This window comes from Podarcis tiliguerta, assembly GCF_965153285.1.
Source record: "Podarcis tiliguerta genome assembly, chromosome: 5".
Lineage (NCBI taxonomy): Eukaryota > Metazoa > Chordata > Lepidosauria > Squamata > Lacertidae > Podarcis > Podarcis tiliguerta.
Window position 1 is genome coordinate 31,901,210 of NC_139538.1, and position 17,592 is coordinate 31,918,801.

Genomic DNA, 17,592 nt, shown 5'->3' on the forward strand with positions numbered 1-17,592 from the left:
GGGTCCCTTTACCTTTACCCAGTAGGGCAGTTTTTCTACAGTGTAATGGAAAGTTTTATTGGATGCTTAAACCGCAATCCTGTGCATATCTACCCTTGGGAACAAAATACGTGAACACCATGGGACTGACTCTTCAGTAAGCAAGCATAGAACTTGTAAGTTTTAAAAGCAGCTATAACCTTGCACATTTCATCGCCGTGACAAGGAATGATTTGGTCACAATAATAAAACTTTAATTTTGGTTTCGAAGAGAGTTTCTGCTACAGTGATATGAGAGGCAGTTTTAAGATTCTGAACTTGGGACATGCCTGCATTGGATTTTTGTTCGGAATTGCTACTAGGATGCTATTTTTAAGAGCAGCCTTCACCATTCTGGCACTTCCATCATTCCTGTAGTCCTACAACATCTAGAGGTTCCAAATGAAGCCTTAGTGAAGGCTGTCTAAGAGGATATGCTTCAGACAAGAGATGATTTATTTTCTCAAGTCCATCTTATCAATGCTGCTTAAGGGGTTTTCGACACACGAGTTAGTGTGAACATCCCTTTTGAAGAAAAAGGATCTTGTCATGTGAAAAATGTGGACGACTCTTTGTGGGTCTGCCCTAGTGCACTATGCGTAAGTTTATAAATCTCTGTTGTGTCAGCCCTTGCCATGTTACTAAACATGGAAAAGTCCCAAATGTGACCTTTTCTCCATGGTAGGGTTGTTCAATCCTTTTCCCAGGTGGACAATTTCCAGAACTATATATTGTTTCAAGTGTGGTTCCACCGTAGATTATACAAAACAGTGCACCGTGTTATTGGCAAATTTATTTCTGATCCCTTCCCCAATGATCCAAAGCATGGATCCTGGTTTGTCACCACCAGCTCAGACCCTTCAATGTATAGTGAAGGGATTTAACTAGCAGATATGCCAAGGAATCAAATTTTCTGTAAATATCCGTTTTGCTCCAAAGTCAAGGATTTTGTTTATTTGTTCGAACCCCAGGGTGTGTCATTGAACACTTGATCACTTTATAGATTTCATGGAATCATAGACTTGGAAGAGACCACAAGGGTCATCTAGTCCAAACCCCTGCAATGCAGGAATCTTTTGCCCAATGTGGGACTCAAACTCTCAACCCTGAGATTAATAGTCTCATGTTCTACCGCCATTTTATTAAGGGTGTGCTTATTTTCAGTAAACACCCCCCATGCATGAAATGGAGAGGAAATTTCTTGTTATTTTCTGCATGGCTGTGCATATTTTGAAGAAATCTTTGGGGTGGGAGGGAGTTGGCTTGTTTTTCTTTACAGCCAAGGTGTTCAAAGGTAGGACTTTTTACCCAGTTTTTTTTTTTAAATGCAACCACAATCAGTTGCCAGTGAACCTCTCCACATCTTTCTGTACTCAGCTCCTTCTGGACTCATTCCTCCTTCTGTGCCAGGTCACCCTGGAAACAACACTAGTGCTGATCTGGCACAGGAAGGGCAATGCGACTGGAAGAAAGTCAGAGGGCTGCAGTGATGGAGAGACTTGCCAGCCACTGATCACAACTATTGAGACTTTATTCTAAGGGGGGGGGGAGAGAATTACCCTTAGTGTTCTCATCTGTAAACCCAGCTCTATCCCAAAATTCTCTGATTTCTCGCATGCCTCCTAACCCTTTGGAGATACTGTCTTTTTGTCACCGCTCACAAATACTATAATTCAGTGAGATGGAAAATACCTGCCTGGCGCTACAGTTGATTGTCCTTTAACACAGTTTGGAGGGGTTCTTTGGGAGCACTTCATAATGTCCATTTTGTTTGGGTTGTCACCCACAGACTTGACCACCTTATTGCTCAGTCTTTGTTGTCCAGTGGTCTGTTCATCTCCCTAGCTGGTTTTCTGCTTCTGGTTTATAATTTTATTGCTGTTGTGTCTGTTTCTAATGATGTTCCCCATACTCTACTCTGTGTGTGTGTGTGTGCTCGCGCACACTGAGAGAGGGAGGGGGGGAGGGAGGGGGGGAGGGGGGGAGGGTTTACATTTGAGCAAAACTTCATTATGCTGAACGAAACTTTCTTGCCTCCAATAGCTTCTTTGTGCTTTATAACCACACTGGCATTGGCTTTGGCTAGGTGCTAGCTTTTCTGATCTGTGGTATATATTTTAGCTGAGTTTCTATTGTGGTTTTAAATAGCCCTCAGTCTTTCCATAGAGATTTGCCTCTCCTGACTTTCCCTTTAAACTTGTTTTTTTGTACTATTCCCATCCATCTTTTTTAGAAACTCTGTTTGGAAATCAAATGTGCTACTTTGGGCTACTTTCAGCATTGCACTGAAGAATAAATAGAACAATTAATTTTGCTTCTCCGGCTGGACTCATTATCTGTGAGCCTCCTTCAAGTGGACTCTGCTCTGCTCAGATACCAGAAGGGAGCAACACTCTTCTGTGAAATGGAGAATCAATCTGACACTGCAGGAAGAACTTGCTCTTCTCTGTAACACACTTAGCATAATTGTTATTCCAGTGCTGCTTTTTATCATTGCACTTCTGAAAAAAAGAAAATCTCCAGAAATACATGCATTTGTTCTGTGCATAGAATTTGATTTGACTGGAAGGCTAATCAATAAAGTTCTATAATTCATTCTTTGTTCCATGCATTCAAAGTTACACTTACACAGCTATGGATGGAGATGGGAAGTTGGCAGAGAAAAAAGCCACTTCTAGACTGCCCATATCTTTGAGGTGGGATTCAGTCACATACAGTAGTACCTCGGTTTAAGAACAATCCTGTTTATGAATGATTTGGTTTACGAACTCCATAAAACCGGAAGTAGTGTTCCAGTTTGCGAACTTCACCTCAGTCTACAAACGGAAACCGAACAGTGGAAGGGCACCATTGGCGGGAGACCTCATTAGGGAACGCACGCCTTGGCTTAAGAATGAATTTGGTTTAAGAACAGACTTCAGGAACGGATTAAGTTCGTAAACCGAGTTACCACTGTATTGGCAAATTCAGGCTGCACACTTAAAACTGATTTGGAGATCTCGTGCAAACTCACTTCACCAATATCAGACTTCATGCGATAAGGAGATTGACAGGAAAATGCAGTGGGAAGTATGAGATAACACTTGCTTTGGTGCAAATTCATCTATCCCTGCTGCCCGCCCACCCCCAAATCAGCATGAATGCTCATTACGCAAGTTGTCTGGAAGCTCCCCATAAGGGAAACTTGTAATTAAACTGGGAGGGGGAAATGTGAAACCAGCTTAATTCCCGTCGCTGATTCCCGTTTCATTACTGGATGGTTCCAAACCCTTCTTGAGTTCCATCCTTTACTGTATGCCTGCTTTAAATCCCCTGTTGACACGTGCCCATACTGTACAATATCAGTCTCACTTCATCCAAGTATTAATCTCCTGGACTGATCTCTTGAATTAATTCTCACATTGATGTATCATCTTTCTTTACAGTTGGGTAAAGACCATATTATACAGAATTAAGATGGTATTTTTGGCAGGAACGTTAATGAAACTAATTAGATGGGCCGTGGGCCAATTCTGCTTCTAAAATAAATGAGGTATTCTAATGCACTGGACTTGCAGAATCTATATCATCTTTTTTTCCCTATCCACTCATATGCATTGTACATGAAAGGGAATGAACCCTTTCCTGTGGTGGCATGAATTTTCTGACTGACTATACTATTATCAGAGTTTAGGGTATATTCCAGCAAGTTAGAGTGCAAAGCAGAGTCAGTGAGGGGTGTGATTTGGTCAGGATATTGACTGCAAGAAAAGTCCCAAGGGCAACATGTCAAGCAAAATTCTTAAAGGAAGATCTCCATGCAATGGCTCTTGTACTTATTTCCATGACAATTTATGGCAAAACATGCAGTAAATATTAAACTGAAATAAATTATCATGTGGATTTGGGGCCCCCAAATCTGCCTAGCCTCCTTGACCCAGGGGCTCCTTCATGAGAGCCCATGTTTATTTAGATATATTTGCCAGACATCCAGATATGTCCTAAAAGTAAATGGCAACGTGCGACCTCTACTGAATGGTTTCACTTGCAGGCTTATTTTACCATAGGATAAATTTGTTCCCTGGATGACACTACCGATCCAGATGATATTTGTGTGTGAAATTGTGCTTCCTGACCTAGACAGACTCCTATTAGCTTGTGCAGGAGTTCTCTGATGAATGTAATCATGAGACATCTTCTTGGTCAAGGTATGTCACTTGGGCACTCTCTCTTTTGTCCTATTTGAGAGCACAGGGTGTGAATCAGGGGTGAATCTGGATGTCAAGATTTGGCTGAAGGAGTACCATGGTACCTTCCTATACTTTCTGGCTTTCTTGCGACATGACGTTTCATAGGCAGAATCCCATTTCTTCAGATGCATTGTTGAAATGCCAGCCATTTTTCTTTACTTTAATTAAATTGAATAAGGGAAGGTGAGAAAAAGTAAAAATTCATTTCTCCTAAAAAAAAACTTCTGAAGTCACTAAAATTTTTTTTTTTTATCGTTCTTAGCTGATAACAGATAATTGTGCCATCTGTTGCCCATAGGTTTGGGGAGTTTGTTTGCTTTTTTAAAAAAAAACGACATAATGGCTTCCAGCTGCTCATATGTGGATAAATTGGAGGGGAAAGTATGTACCTGGTGAAGAGGTGTGTGTGTGTGTGTGTGTGTGAGAGAGAGAGAGAGAGAGAGAGAGAGAGAAAGAGAGAGAGAGAAACAGCAGAAGCTCATTTTTCACTGTTTGATGGGTTACATCTAGGCTCTTGTTATTCAGAAAGCAGAATGCAAGGACTCATGATTCTGTATGAAAACACTCAACTTTATTTAAAAGAACTTAAAATATTTTCAATCTTCATTTTCCTTTTTTAAATTGTGCAATGTGTGTAATTAGTACAATTGCAAAATTATGTTTTCAGTCTTCTTTAAAAAACAACAACACATACTTTGAAACCAAGAATGGCATGAGTTTGCATTTATATTGTGCATATTCTTTATTTTTCACCACACACAAAATCTGCCCCATCATTTTAGGTATTATCTGGTTGTGTTTTCCTAACAGTAAACAGAGAGTATCTTTGGAGTATCCTTACCTTATTAAATGGCAAACACGCTGACAATGCTTTTTATCATTTCCATAAGACCAATTGGTACAGAATTTATGTTAGAATTTTTGGTACACCAGAGATTTGGATCAAGTCATGAGTCTCCTTCTCCTCTAGTTTTTTGGGTTGTAATAGCCTTGACCAACTTGGTATCCTCCAAGGTACCATGTTTTGGACTACAACGGGGGGGGGGGGTGAGATTGTAGTTGTAGTCTAAAACAACTGGAAGGCACCGCTTGCTGTTGAAATGACAGTGGTATGCAATTGTACAGCAAGCATTTTTTGAAGATTCCTGTTTGACTCATGCTAAGACAAGTGATAGAAATGGAAGACCAACTTTGAGCTTTGAGATTACCAGATATTCAGCTCTTTTAGTAACTAAAGTCTAACTAAGGAAGAGACCAGTGCCGGGTGGTGGTGGTTAAAAAAAGGGGGGGGGGTTAAAATGGGAGAGCAATCTAGATGGAGGATGATCATTCATGAGTTCGGGTCATGACCAGGAATTAATTTGATATGGCTGAAAACTGAAAGCTGATGGAGGGATTACAAAGGAATGTGGCTAGCGAGCTAGTAGCATTTCAGGTTGATTCAGAAGGGGGGTGGATAGGGAAAGTAAACATAGCAAATGCATGAACAAAAGGTCTTTCCCTTTTTTTAAATGGAGAAACAGCTAGTGTAGATTTACCTGTACTTAAAGAATAGAAAAAGTTCAGAATTTTAAAAAAGTTTCATTTCCTGTTTAGGGGGTTAGTATTGACAGGTAGTCTTAAAATACATAACTCTGCCACAGGTTTTAGTGAAATATTTGAAAATCCTGTGCCCTAGCTGAGCTGTCCGATCCGAGATGCACAGGTAGCATTCAGTGGAGTTTAGGCTGTTTTCTTTTAAGTTTTATTATTAGCTTTTGCCTTTATTTATTGCTTCTTACAGCCAAAAGGAGACCCAAAGCGATTTGCAAGTAAAGTAAAATTCAAAATTACGGAATAAAATATTCATGAAACAATATGTTGAAAAGCAGCTATCCACTATATTCAGTCGTCCCCCCTCTGGAAAAACAACAACAACATGAAAGAGGGTATCTCTGTGAGAAATGTACAATTCTGTGTACATCTGCTCAAAACAATTAAATAATTCACAGCCATTACATGGCTATAGAAATGCTTTCATCTTGTCCATTCCCCAAACCCCCCAGCCCCCCCATGTGTTTAACTGTCAACAATATCAATCATCCCATTAAAACTGTGAATCTAATTATTGCCAATACGGTAACTTGTGTGTGTTTCTTAAGAATGAAGCGGGGGTGGGGTGAGGAAGAAAACATTTTAAAATATCTACTTAGAAAACAGTGTTTGAAGGTTGAAAGCTAGCAGCTGCTGCAATAATTCACTGATTCCCTCACCCTCCCATTTTTAGCATTTGCTTATATTTTTGTTTCTGGAAGGCCTTAGTTGAACATCAAATTGCTTTTGCTTACATGTGTTTGCTAGTCTTTGAGAAATGGTGGTTTCCTAGCATTCTGAGACCACCAGGAATTTTGACCACTCTGCGTCTTTAATCATGGTTTCAGCGTTGCCACTGAGTCCAAGATTTCTGGGGCAGCAATCAGCAAAGGGTTGTTACAGATGTAAGTTCTGATTTAGTAGCTCCAGTGAAAGGGAAAGACCTTTGTGTGACATTTTAAGTGTATAGTTGTCCCAGTGTGCTTGGACTTGTAGAGTGTCTGACAGAGCTATGGTCATAGTTCCCCCCTGTCACCCAAGATAGTGAAATTATACTAAAGCTTTCCTACATGTTATCTCCCCTTTTAAGTGTAGTTGAATCGGTTTTCTTTAATGTCCCATTGCATGCCCATTAAATGACCATGGGTGGGTGTGAATATTATATTGTATGTATTTGCATAAAGCTGTTTAATGCAAACTGGCTTTCTAGTGAAATTAACAAAGCTTGTTTATTACCATGGAAGAAGAAAGGGAATGCCCTAGTTCTGTTTACTCCCAACTCCTAGAAAGAAAAGACATGTTCTCAAAGGTTTCCTTTCGAATAGCTTTTCTCTAGCTTGGGTCTCCAGCAGTTTTGGACTACAACTCCCATCATCCCTAACAAGCAGAACAATTGGTCAGGGCTGATGGGAGTTGTAGTACAACAACAGTTAGAGACTCTAGTTTTAGAAGCACTGCCTTAGAACAAGGATAGCCAACATTCTTTTCTCTTCCTTAACAATTAAATGAAATAATGGTGTGCCTTTAACCCAGCTGTGAAGAGTATCGTGTTCTAAATCTAATTAAAGGATCTTGAGTTTCTGTGAAAACCCTTCTGATAGTGGACCTGTTGAGTCATTATTTTAGAATCTGAACTTCCAAATATGTGCAGTTAAATGTATGGTGAAACAAATAGCAAGTGTACCACTAGTGCTACTTTGTATCATGTTGACTGAGGTATATATTGCTGTTCTACTGCTAAGGCAGCTTTTACTGGCTGAGACTGATGGGACTTGTAGACCCCCAACAAATGAAGGGTACCGAGTTCATGAAGGCTGTGCTAAAGTATAGCTTTATGTTAAATTCAAGTGTTCCATGCATGTTTTGAAGGTCTGCACTGAATATTCCACTGAAATGTTAGTTGATTAACTTCTTCATTTTGAGTCGGAAAAGCTATTATAAAAAAGATGAGTGCAATTAATGACGAAAGGAGAAGGGGGAAAATACATTGATACTGTATCTTCTGTTTCATTTTTCAGCGGAACCCCTGCCTCTCATGGACCTGTGCCGAAGATCAATCCGCTTTGCTCTGGGCAGAGAACGCCTGCATGATATAGAAACTCTACCTTTGCCTCAGTCTTTGAAAAATTATTTACAATATCAGTAATACGAATTCTAGACCTCTAAATGGTAGAAATTGTTTACATCAGAATATAAATCTTCGTGGTGGATATTTTGAGTGTTATTTAATTCTTATTTTTAAACTTTTTTTTTTTAAAATCAACCGTGGCAGAACATTTTGGAGACTACTAAGGAATGTGAAAACTCTTTGAGTTGGTTTAGATCTTTCAGTGAAATTATTGTTGCCTACACTGTTAGCAGCCTTGTTACGCAGAATCCAAAGCTTGCTTGTCTTCACAGGTCACATCCAAAGAGATGCTCTGTATGTTGACTTAGGTCTGGCGCTGGCTATGCAGCAGATGAAGATCTAATCCCCAAAAGCAGCCCTAGAGCAAAGGGGGCTAGAAACTCCCTTTGTACAGATTAAACGTGTGCTACCAAAAAACCCCCCCAATAACCTGTTTGGAGGTTTCTGAAAACCAGAATAACAACGTCACAGAGATTTAACCCGTAAGATATGCCAAGGAATCACATTTTCTGTAGACATCTGTTTTGATCCAAAGTAAGTTCCTTACACATAGAGGTTGCCTCTTCTCATTTGTGAAGGAAAGTGCTCTAGACTACACACTAGATTCCCACAAACTCTGTGGAAGGGAGTTAGGAATCTTTGTGCGCACGGAGCATATGAGCTGCATTGGAACTGCTAGATTGTGGCCTTTACTTTTAGGTGCTCTGCCTTTTCAGAAAAACATGCTCTTGGTACCCAACCCACCATATTTCAAATTATGTCATAAAACAGCTGTGTCTTGGTTTTAAAGCTAGTTGATCTTTTCTGAAGAAAACCGGCTCAAATCTGAAAATCAGTTAAGCTAGCACATTTCAGCTGGTTTTCATTCTGTTGCTTCAGCAGGGTGGAATTTCCTCAAATCGGTGTTTTCTAGCTTAATTTGGTTGCCGATTGGGCTGACAATTCAGTGTTTTCAACAGCAACCCCCTCCCTCGGCTTTCAAAATATGTCACTTTTTAAGTTGGATTTTTAAAAATCATTTGTACTTCATGAATTCCAAATACTGGGTTTTCTTTTAATATGTATTTGACACAGTATTTTGCATATCTGTTCAACGCTCTGTACAGAGTATCCAATTTTAAGTTGTCTCCCCAGGGGATGGCTTTTCTGTCATCTTCTCCACTGCTTGCAATATGTATTCATTTGTCGGGATCAACTTATTTTTTTAAAGACACTGCTTTCTTTTTTGCATTTGCTACTTTGTTCAAAGTTCTCTGCCTGATCAGTTATCTAGTTTATAACTGGAAGTTGTTGTAAAGGCAGGTTGGCGAATGTTCAGACTGAGCTGCCTTCAGCATATTTTAATGTGAATTTACCGAAGAATGAAGAAAAAAGTTTCTAATAAAGTCTACTGTCCAAATCGCTGCTGGTGTGTGTCTCTTTTCCTTCCTCACTCTCAAGTAACTTGTACAAAGTAGAAGCAATACAACTGAGTTGTACTCACAAACCACCAAGGCAGTATTTTACCTTCCCTACCGTTTGTTATTTCTGCAACAATATTTTTCAAACCAATGGAAAAGTCAGAAACAGAATGTTCTGTATTATGGAGTACCTTGTTTTATATAAACTGAGCCACATCAAATTTGTCCTAGTATGCTGGGGCTGTACTGTTTCTACGATACCTACAGTCATGCCTCTCATCACTTCTGTCCTTCTCAGTTCAATACCTCAGTTCAATACCTTATTTCACCCTTTAGCCTGTTTCTCCATGTCAGCCGTTCACATCCAGGACACTCTTCACAATGCAGCTCCCACTCCATAGGGTGGGATGGCAGGTGACATTCAACAAAGGATGCTGGTTGTCTCCCAGGTGTCCAGATAGCATTGTTTCCAATTTATATAGTACCACCATCAGGCCAGGAGACAGCATCAGTCTGCTCATCATGCCAAACTGGTCTTGTCACTGAGACAGGAACCACCTTTTCTGTAGCATTTCCTCGGAACACTATATTAAGCTAATCACTTTCCCCATAATGAGACCTTCTGCCAGCCTTTTCCCACAGGAAGGCCATCCTTTGATTCCAGTTCCAGTTTGGAGACCTCATCTTGGTAAGTTCAGAAAAGTTATCTGCTCTTCACATTGCTCTTTGGGCAATTTGCTTGCTGAACTTCACACATAATTCTACCAGTAGACATTACATTAATATTTACTTCCTGAGAGTATGTCATCAGATGCTCACAACATTTCTGAGTGGGTTTTTTTATTTTATTTAAGAATGCTCCTGTTTTTCTATAGTTACAATGTTTAATTATGAGTGGCTGTTATGTGGTTTCCCCCCAACTTGATTGTAAGACGCCTAGACACTGCCCTGCATAAGGCAATTAGCAAATTGAATATATAATGAATCATCAAACACTTACCTGTGTATGTTAGCCAACTTAGAGCAGTATTTTTCAACCTTTTTTGGGCAAAGGCACACTTGTTTCATGAAAAAAATCACGAGGCACACCACCATTAGAAAATGTTAAAAAATTTAACTCTCTGCCTATATTGACTATATATAAAGTACCATATTTTTTGCTCTATAAGACTCACTTTTTCCCTCCTAAAAAGTAAGGGGAAATTTGTGTGCGTCTTATGGGGCGAATGCAGGCTGCACAGCTACCCCAGAAGCCAGAACAGCAAGAGGGATTGCTGCCTTCACTGCGCAGCGATCTCTCTTGCTGTTCTGGCTTCTGAGATTCAGAATATTTTTTTCTTGTTTTCCTCCTCCAAAAACTAGGTGCGTCTTGTGGTCTGGTGCGTCTTATAGAGCGAAAAATATGGTAATTCTCTTGAATAGGAATCAAATAAACACAAAGAAAGTATTTTATAATTACTTTATTATGAAATAGTAAGTAAACAGAAATATGAAAAATTATAAAATACTTTATTCAGTGCGCAACCTGGGCCTGTTTGGCTGAACACAAAGCTGATATTCTGGCTGGAATCGAAGAAAGACACACACGTAGCTCTTCGTCAACAGCTCTCAGTCTCTCTCTGTATTTAGTTTTTATAGCAATCATGCTTGAAAAGCTCATCTCACAGAGATATGTAGTGGAAAATGGGAGCAATGTCAAAATAGCTTTGTTTGCCAGAAGGGGGAACTCCTTGGCAGTATCCAACCAAAAACTGTCCAAAGGTAGATCAGCAAATCTTAGCTTGAAACCACGATTTTGTCTCAGTTCAGTTAGTTCCTCCTGCTCCTGTAAAGTCATGTCCTTTCCACCAACTGATGCTGAGCTATAAGGGTCCCTAACCCAGTCAAGGCATTCAGTGGAGACTGAAGAGAAATAAAATGGCAACTTCTCCGGTCCTCCTGGTGACTCGAGTCGCGACGTCGTCTTCTCTCCGCTGCTGCGCACACTGTGCTCGGGCGGGAAGGAAGTCGGAAGATGATGTCCTACTGTGATAGGTCCAGGCTGGAGTCTGGACCAATCACAGCCCGGACATCAGAAAAGTGGAGGGTGTCCCCCTGAGGAGCACCAATCGGTGCCCCTGCTGGCCGAGGGTGGGGTCAACCCCCCCCCATACCCAGGACACAGTCCAGCGCCCGCCTAGTGGGCGAAAATTTGATATTTTTTTTTAAAAAAAAAATCCGAATTTTTCAATTTTTCCCACGGCACACCAGGCAACACTAGTGTGCCACGGAACAGTGGTTGAAAAACACTGCCTTAGAGTATCAAAGGTACTGTATAGTCATTACTTTAACTTGTGTTAGTATTTACTTGCCATGAATGATTCGGAGAGCATAAAAATGAAGTCGCCAGTCAACTTCTTTTAAAAAAGAAGGTAAGTGGTTTGTTTGTGGGGCAAGCAGCAATAAAATGTTCTTTCCTGCTTTGAAGGAAAACTACCTAATACTATTTTTGGACTTAAGATTTATGCTTTGTCATTATTTTCTTTTGTTTACTGTGTTTCCTATCTATCCATTTTTGTTTAGGTATTCTGTTTTGTACTTTTTCCTCCACAGATGTACTGCTTTATGCTTAATGGGCAAGATAATGGCATTTTTGTGGTATAAATTAATGTACATTATCATTGGCAGAAACAAGCCAAATCAATAACAAGCTCTCCTTAAATACTGTCCATTAATTTAATAAGTGCACTGCTGAGATTTGACATTTCCATGGGGTTCGGCTGCCATCTTGCCGTTTGCAAGGAAAGGCAGAGCCAAAGTAAGAAGTATGAGCAAACGCAGCCAAGATTTTTTTCAGTTTGAGATGAAATTGAAGAAGTGAAGCCAGTAGTGAAGAACCTGAGGGCCACTCAACCTTCCAGGGGCCAAATGCCAGTAGTGAGGCAGGTACAAAGCAGGGCTGGTGAGGGGTGTGGCTCAGAAGGATGTGTGGCCTCAGGGGAGCCCCAAGAGCATAGAGAGACCTGGAGGACCACATTTGGCCCAAGATTCCCCATCTGTGGGTCAAGCTACATCATTACAACAAAAAAGGTAGGCTTGATGGAGGGATTTGATGAAAGAGAGAAGTAGTGCCATGTGCATATTCTGGAAGGCAGTTTCCAAAGACACCAGATAGCTAAGGGTAGAGCTGCAGAAACAAGAGATTGTGGCAAAGCCCAGAACAGCTTTACACGTTTGTTCTGAGTATGGAAAGGGAGAAGAAGTCCATGCAAGATCTTAACTTAGTTGGAAAGGACCTTGAGAGTCATTTAGTCCAGTCCCTGCAATGCAGGAATCTCAAATAAAGCATCCATGACAGATAGCCACCCAACCTTTGCCTAAAAACCTCTAAGGAAGGAGAGTTCCCCACCTCCCAAGAGAGTCTGCCCAGTGTAGTTGGTTCAGCTAATTCATATAACCAAGCAGCAGATTTTAGATAAAACAACAATACCATGTGTTGTCGTTCATGAGAAGAAACTGCAGCAGTAGTGTGCCTCACATAAGCTGCATCCTGTTTCTGTTTAAATGTAATATGCAGGGTAAAGGTAAAGGTACCCCTGCCCGTGCGGGCCAGTCTTGACAGACTCTAGGATTGTGCGCTCATCTCACTCTAGAGGCTGGGAGCCAGCGCTGTCCGCAGACACTTCTGGGTCACGTGGCCAGCGTGACAAGCTGCATCTGGCGAACCGGCACCAGAGCAGCACACTGAAACGCCGTTTACCTTCCCACTATAAAGCGGTACCTATTTATCTACTTGCACTTAAGGGTGCTTTCAAACTGCTAGGTGGGCAGGAGCTGGGACCAAACGACAGGAGCTCACCCCGCCGCGGGGATTCGTACCGCCGACCATGCGATCAGCAAATCCTAGGCGCTGAGGTTTTACCCACAGCGCCACCCGCGTTCCCTAATATGCAGGTTATTGGTAGCCAATAGAGAGCCCATCAGATGTTGGGCTTGTTTGACTATAATTCCCATCAGCCACAGGCAGGAACAATGGCTCTTGTAGTTCCACAGTACAGTGGTACGTCAGGTTACAGATGCTTCAGGTTACAGATTCTGCTAACTCAGAAATATTACCTTGGGTTAAGAACTTTGCTTCAGGATGAGAACAGAAATCGCGCGGCAGCGGGAAGCCCCATTAGCTAAAGTGGTGCTTCAGGTTAAGAACAGTTTCATGTTAAGAACGGACCTCCGGAACGAATTAAGTTCTTATCCCGAGGTACCACTGTATCTGGAGGGCACCACATTGGCTATCCCTGCTATAGATGGATGCAGCTTCAAAATGGAGCCGCAAAGCTGTAAGGTTAATATATTAAGTGGTACTTTTAGAAAAGTGTGCAGATGACCTTTATATTTTGAAATTGCTTTTTACTAAGCCTAAATTTCCTAACCTACTCTATCACTGACAATATTGTTTAAACACATTTTTTTCTGATTGTACATTCTTGTAAACATTAGCATTGACATTTTGCTGGTTATGATGCAGAAGCAAACCACAGATATGTCCTTTCAGCTCATTTGCCTGGATTTCTCAACACACAAAAACTATTGCTGATGTAAAACCAGCAACAGCGATCGTAGAAGTTGCTAATTATAATGTGATGTGAACAGTTCCAGTGAATTTTAGATATGGAATTAGATGGTCATAAGCTTTTATGCATACAGTGCTATAAATGCAGTTGAGTAAAATATTAATGGCTGTGCAAATATACCAAGTTGTAAGGAAATTTTAATGTCAGATTAATAAATTTACTTGGGACTCCAGATTGACTGCCCTGCAAAATTGTATAATATTAATAAAAGCTTTAAAAACTGATCCTTTAAACGGAATTGGCAGCTAGAATTGATGTTCAGCCTTCTGTTTGTGGTCCTTTGCTTCCCATTCCCAACACCATTTACTTTATTTTTGTACCTATTCATGCAAGGGCACGGCAATCCCCTGAGGAAGATCAACCTTCACTTTAACATATAAAATATATTTATTTTGATCTCTCTTTCCTCTCTCACTCCTCACTCTCAAAACAGCTATCAACCATGCCAGCTTGATATTTTTTTACATTTTGGCTCCTCTTACCTGATTTGGTTCCCCTAATGTTTGGTGTTAGTTTTCCCCTCCTAAGCTTCTCAATATTACTCACACTCTGCTTCATCTTACTCAGTTATCTCATCTTCTATGTCAAGGGTGGAAAACTGTAGCCATCCAGATGTTGATGGATGACAGCTCCCATCAGTCCTGACAATTGGCCATGCTGGCTGAGGCTGATAGGAGTTGGAGTCCAACAACATGCAGAGGGCTACAAATTCTCCACCATTGCCCTATGCCCTCTATAGATTTAACCAAATAATTGCTGATCCAATCTGGGTCAGGGACTACCAGCCCCCCCCCCTTTCACTACCTGCTTTTAGGCTTCTCCCCTCCCCAGAAAGACTATTTTGGGGTGCTGACGGTCCATCAACATGGGCAATTGAGCAGACACAGCACCTCAGCTCTGCTGCCCTTTTATACTTTGCATGCTGATTGCAGCATCTGGGCTTGACGAGGCAAGTGACCTTCACCTGCCCCAAGCCTACTCCAGTTGAGGAATCACACCCCTTCTCCCAGAGCTAACGAGCCTCACTTGGCCAGCTAGTGATTTGGGCTATGGGCTCTTGCCTGCCTCAGCCTCCCTACATCTCAGAGCCCACTGTGTTTGTGGAGACAGGGGCTTCTCTGGCTCTGTTGTGGGTCCTGCTGCTCTGGTTCCTGTGCCCTGACCCCATCCCGTCGCTATCCTCCATCACTCTGTGAGTATTTCCTTCATTGACCTCTCATTCCCTATTCCCTGCTTGCCCTGGTGTGTTCCAGTCCCAGCTTCACCCCTAGCCAGGATCCTCTTTCTCCTGTTGTCCTACTAGTTCATGACACTGTGCAGCGTTTGTATGTGACCACATCATTGTTCCCAAACAGAAGGAACTGGTTTCAAGTGGTCCTGACTTTATATTTCCCTAAGAGTTGTTGGGCCCCAATGACAGAAAATATTGTTTTGGAGTGTAAACCCTCTATATTCCTTTCCTTTTATCCCTGATCCTAAGGAATAGGCTTTTGAGTCCACACCATGCATATGGTCCTTAGGGAACAGTCCCCAGAAACTATAGTCTCACATTAAAAATTCCCCAGTGTTTTGAGCTACCCTGGGAGTGGCCCTCACATTACCCCAACCAGTAGGAATATGGGACATGCATGGTGCACAGTCCTCTCCCTATAGAGGCAGGCCCTATCATGGTGCTAAGAGAACCATTTTGATCACATGTCAATGATGGACCACCTTTGCCTACCAGTATAACCGATCATATATGACTGTCTTCCTCAGCCAATAGGAATACATTTCAAAGCCCCATCGTTCCAAGGCCTACATTTTTATCTTATTCGTAGGAAATGTACATGTATGGAGCAACATTATTCATGTTTGTTGATGCCTACACCTGTGTCACAGTTAAGAACTCAGCATCTGGAACATTAAAATATAGGCCTCTGAATGACAGAGCTTTGAAATGTGCTAGATTTGTAATGGTTTCTCAGAAGTAATTATTGTTGTTTGATATGCCATCCATCTGACTGGGTTGCCCCAGCCACTCTGGGTGACTCACAACAAAATATTAAAAACATCAACCATTAAAAACGTTTTATGCCATGGGTTAAAGATTCCAACACATGTTGATTGGGTGTAATATACAGTACATATGTAGAGGGGGGACACAGTAGCATGTACGAAGAAGAGTAAAGGCCCCTTTAAAGGAGAACTAGGAAGACATATGACAGGAAACTGACACTTTTTTTTTACTTTATCTGGGTATAGGCAGTGAAGCAATTGTATTAATTGCTGTGTTTCAGCTGTGGAGATTGATACATGCTGAAGTAAATTTCATGGCATTATATACCTACTCTCCACGCATTTAGAGATTAAGGGTTTTCCTATGTAGGCTCAATTTGATCAGCAGTATCTGTTGGGTTGTTCCTTTTTTACCGACGTTAAAAGTGTATCACATTTACAAGAAGTATCTGCCTGAAGCGGAAAATTTTCTCTAGACAAAAAAGACTGACAAGCCTATTGTGTTACTATGTCTACGCTGCTAAAAAGAAAAGGGAAGAGTGATCTAATGTGTTTGATGTTTTTATTAAGTACAATGAATTCTACTGTCTGTTTCAAATAGCTGTTGTGAGCCTTTGTCATAGAAGCCGTCACTGGGGTTAACATCTGTTCCATGATCTGCCTGGATCAAATGCTTTCTTCATCAAAAGGGTGGCATGGGGGCTTGAGGGGAATGAAATGGCAATACATAAAGGTAGAAATATTACTCCCATGTCAGGTTTCATCTGAAATTCACATTCTTCCAGAGTAAATGAAATCTGCTCTATGACACACACACTTGGAAAACACACGCATTGCCGTTCAAACACCTGGCAGAAATGAATGTGTGTTTTAATAGGAAAGGGCTTTAATCTTCCCCGGGAAATCCAGCTGGCAAGTGAAAACACTACTGAGATAAATTATGAATTGCTTAAAGGCACATGGCCTGGGTTTCATTAAAAATCCCACAGAGATATGTCAAAGACACAAGGATGTTGCGGCAGGGTGTAAGGGGCGCTTGTTGAGTGCATTTGATGATTGTGTCACACAAGTGTAAAAGGTAGGATAAGGTGAAGAATTCGGAATCTTAGCTTTCCTCTGTATTGGCCTTTTCTTCAGAATTGCCATCTATGCTATATCTGAGGGAGAGGGACAGACTACTCAAGTTCTCTCTGTGGCCACATATACACAATACATTTAAAGCACTCACCTGCCCCTTTAACCTTGGGAAGTGTAGTTTACCCTTCACAAACAACTTCCTAGCACTCTTAACAAACTACTGTTCCCAGGATTATTGGTGCTTTAAATGTAGGGCATGTAGTGGGGATTGTGTTGTTGTTTAGTCGTTTAGTCATGTCCGACTCTTCGTGACCCCATGGACCAGAGCACGCCAGGCACTCCTGTCTTCCACTACCCCCCATAGTTTGGTCAAACTCATGCTGGTAGCTTCGAGAATACTGTCCAACCATCTCGTCCTCTGTCGTCCCCTTCTCCTTGTGCCCTCCATCTTTCCCAACATCAGGAGTCCCAGGGAGTCTTCTCTTCTCATGAGGTGGCCAAAGTATTGGAGCCTCAGCTTCAGGATCTGTCATTCCAGTGAGCACTCAGGGCTGATTTCC

The 17,592-nt window shown here is 41.4% G+C and overlaps 1 protein-coding gene across 2 annotated transcripts in view; it reads left to right on the forward strand.

Moving 5' to 3' along the window:
• Nucleotides 1-9,346, forward strand: part of SPSB4 (splA/ryanodine receptor domain and SOCS box containing 4) — a 175,669-nt gene extending 166,323 nt beyond the window's left edge. For both annotated transcript variants that reach the window (XM_083443028.1, XM_083443027.1), the window contains exon 3: nucleotides 7,838-9,346. In XM_083443028.1, the coding sequence (XP_083299154.1) occupies nucleotides 7,838-7,965 (128 nt within the window). In that variant the 3' untranslated portion in view covers nucleotides 7,966-9,346. The remainder of the gene's footprint in view (nucleotides 1-7,837) is intronic.
• Nucleotides 9,347-17,592: the final 8,246 nt, after the last annotated feature.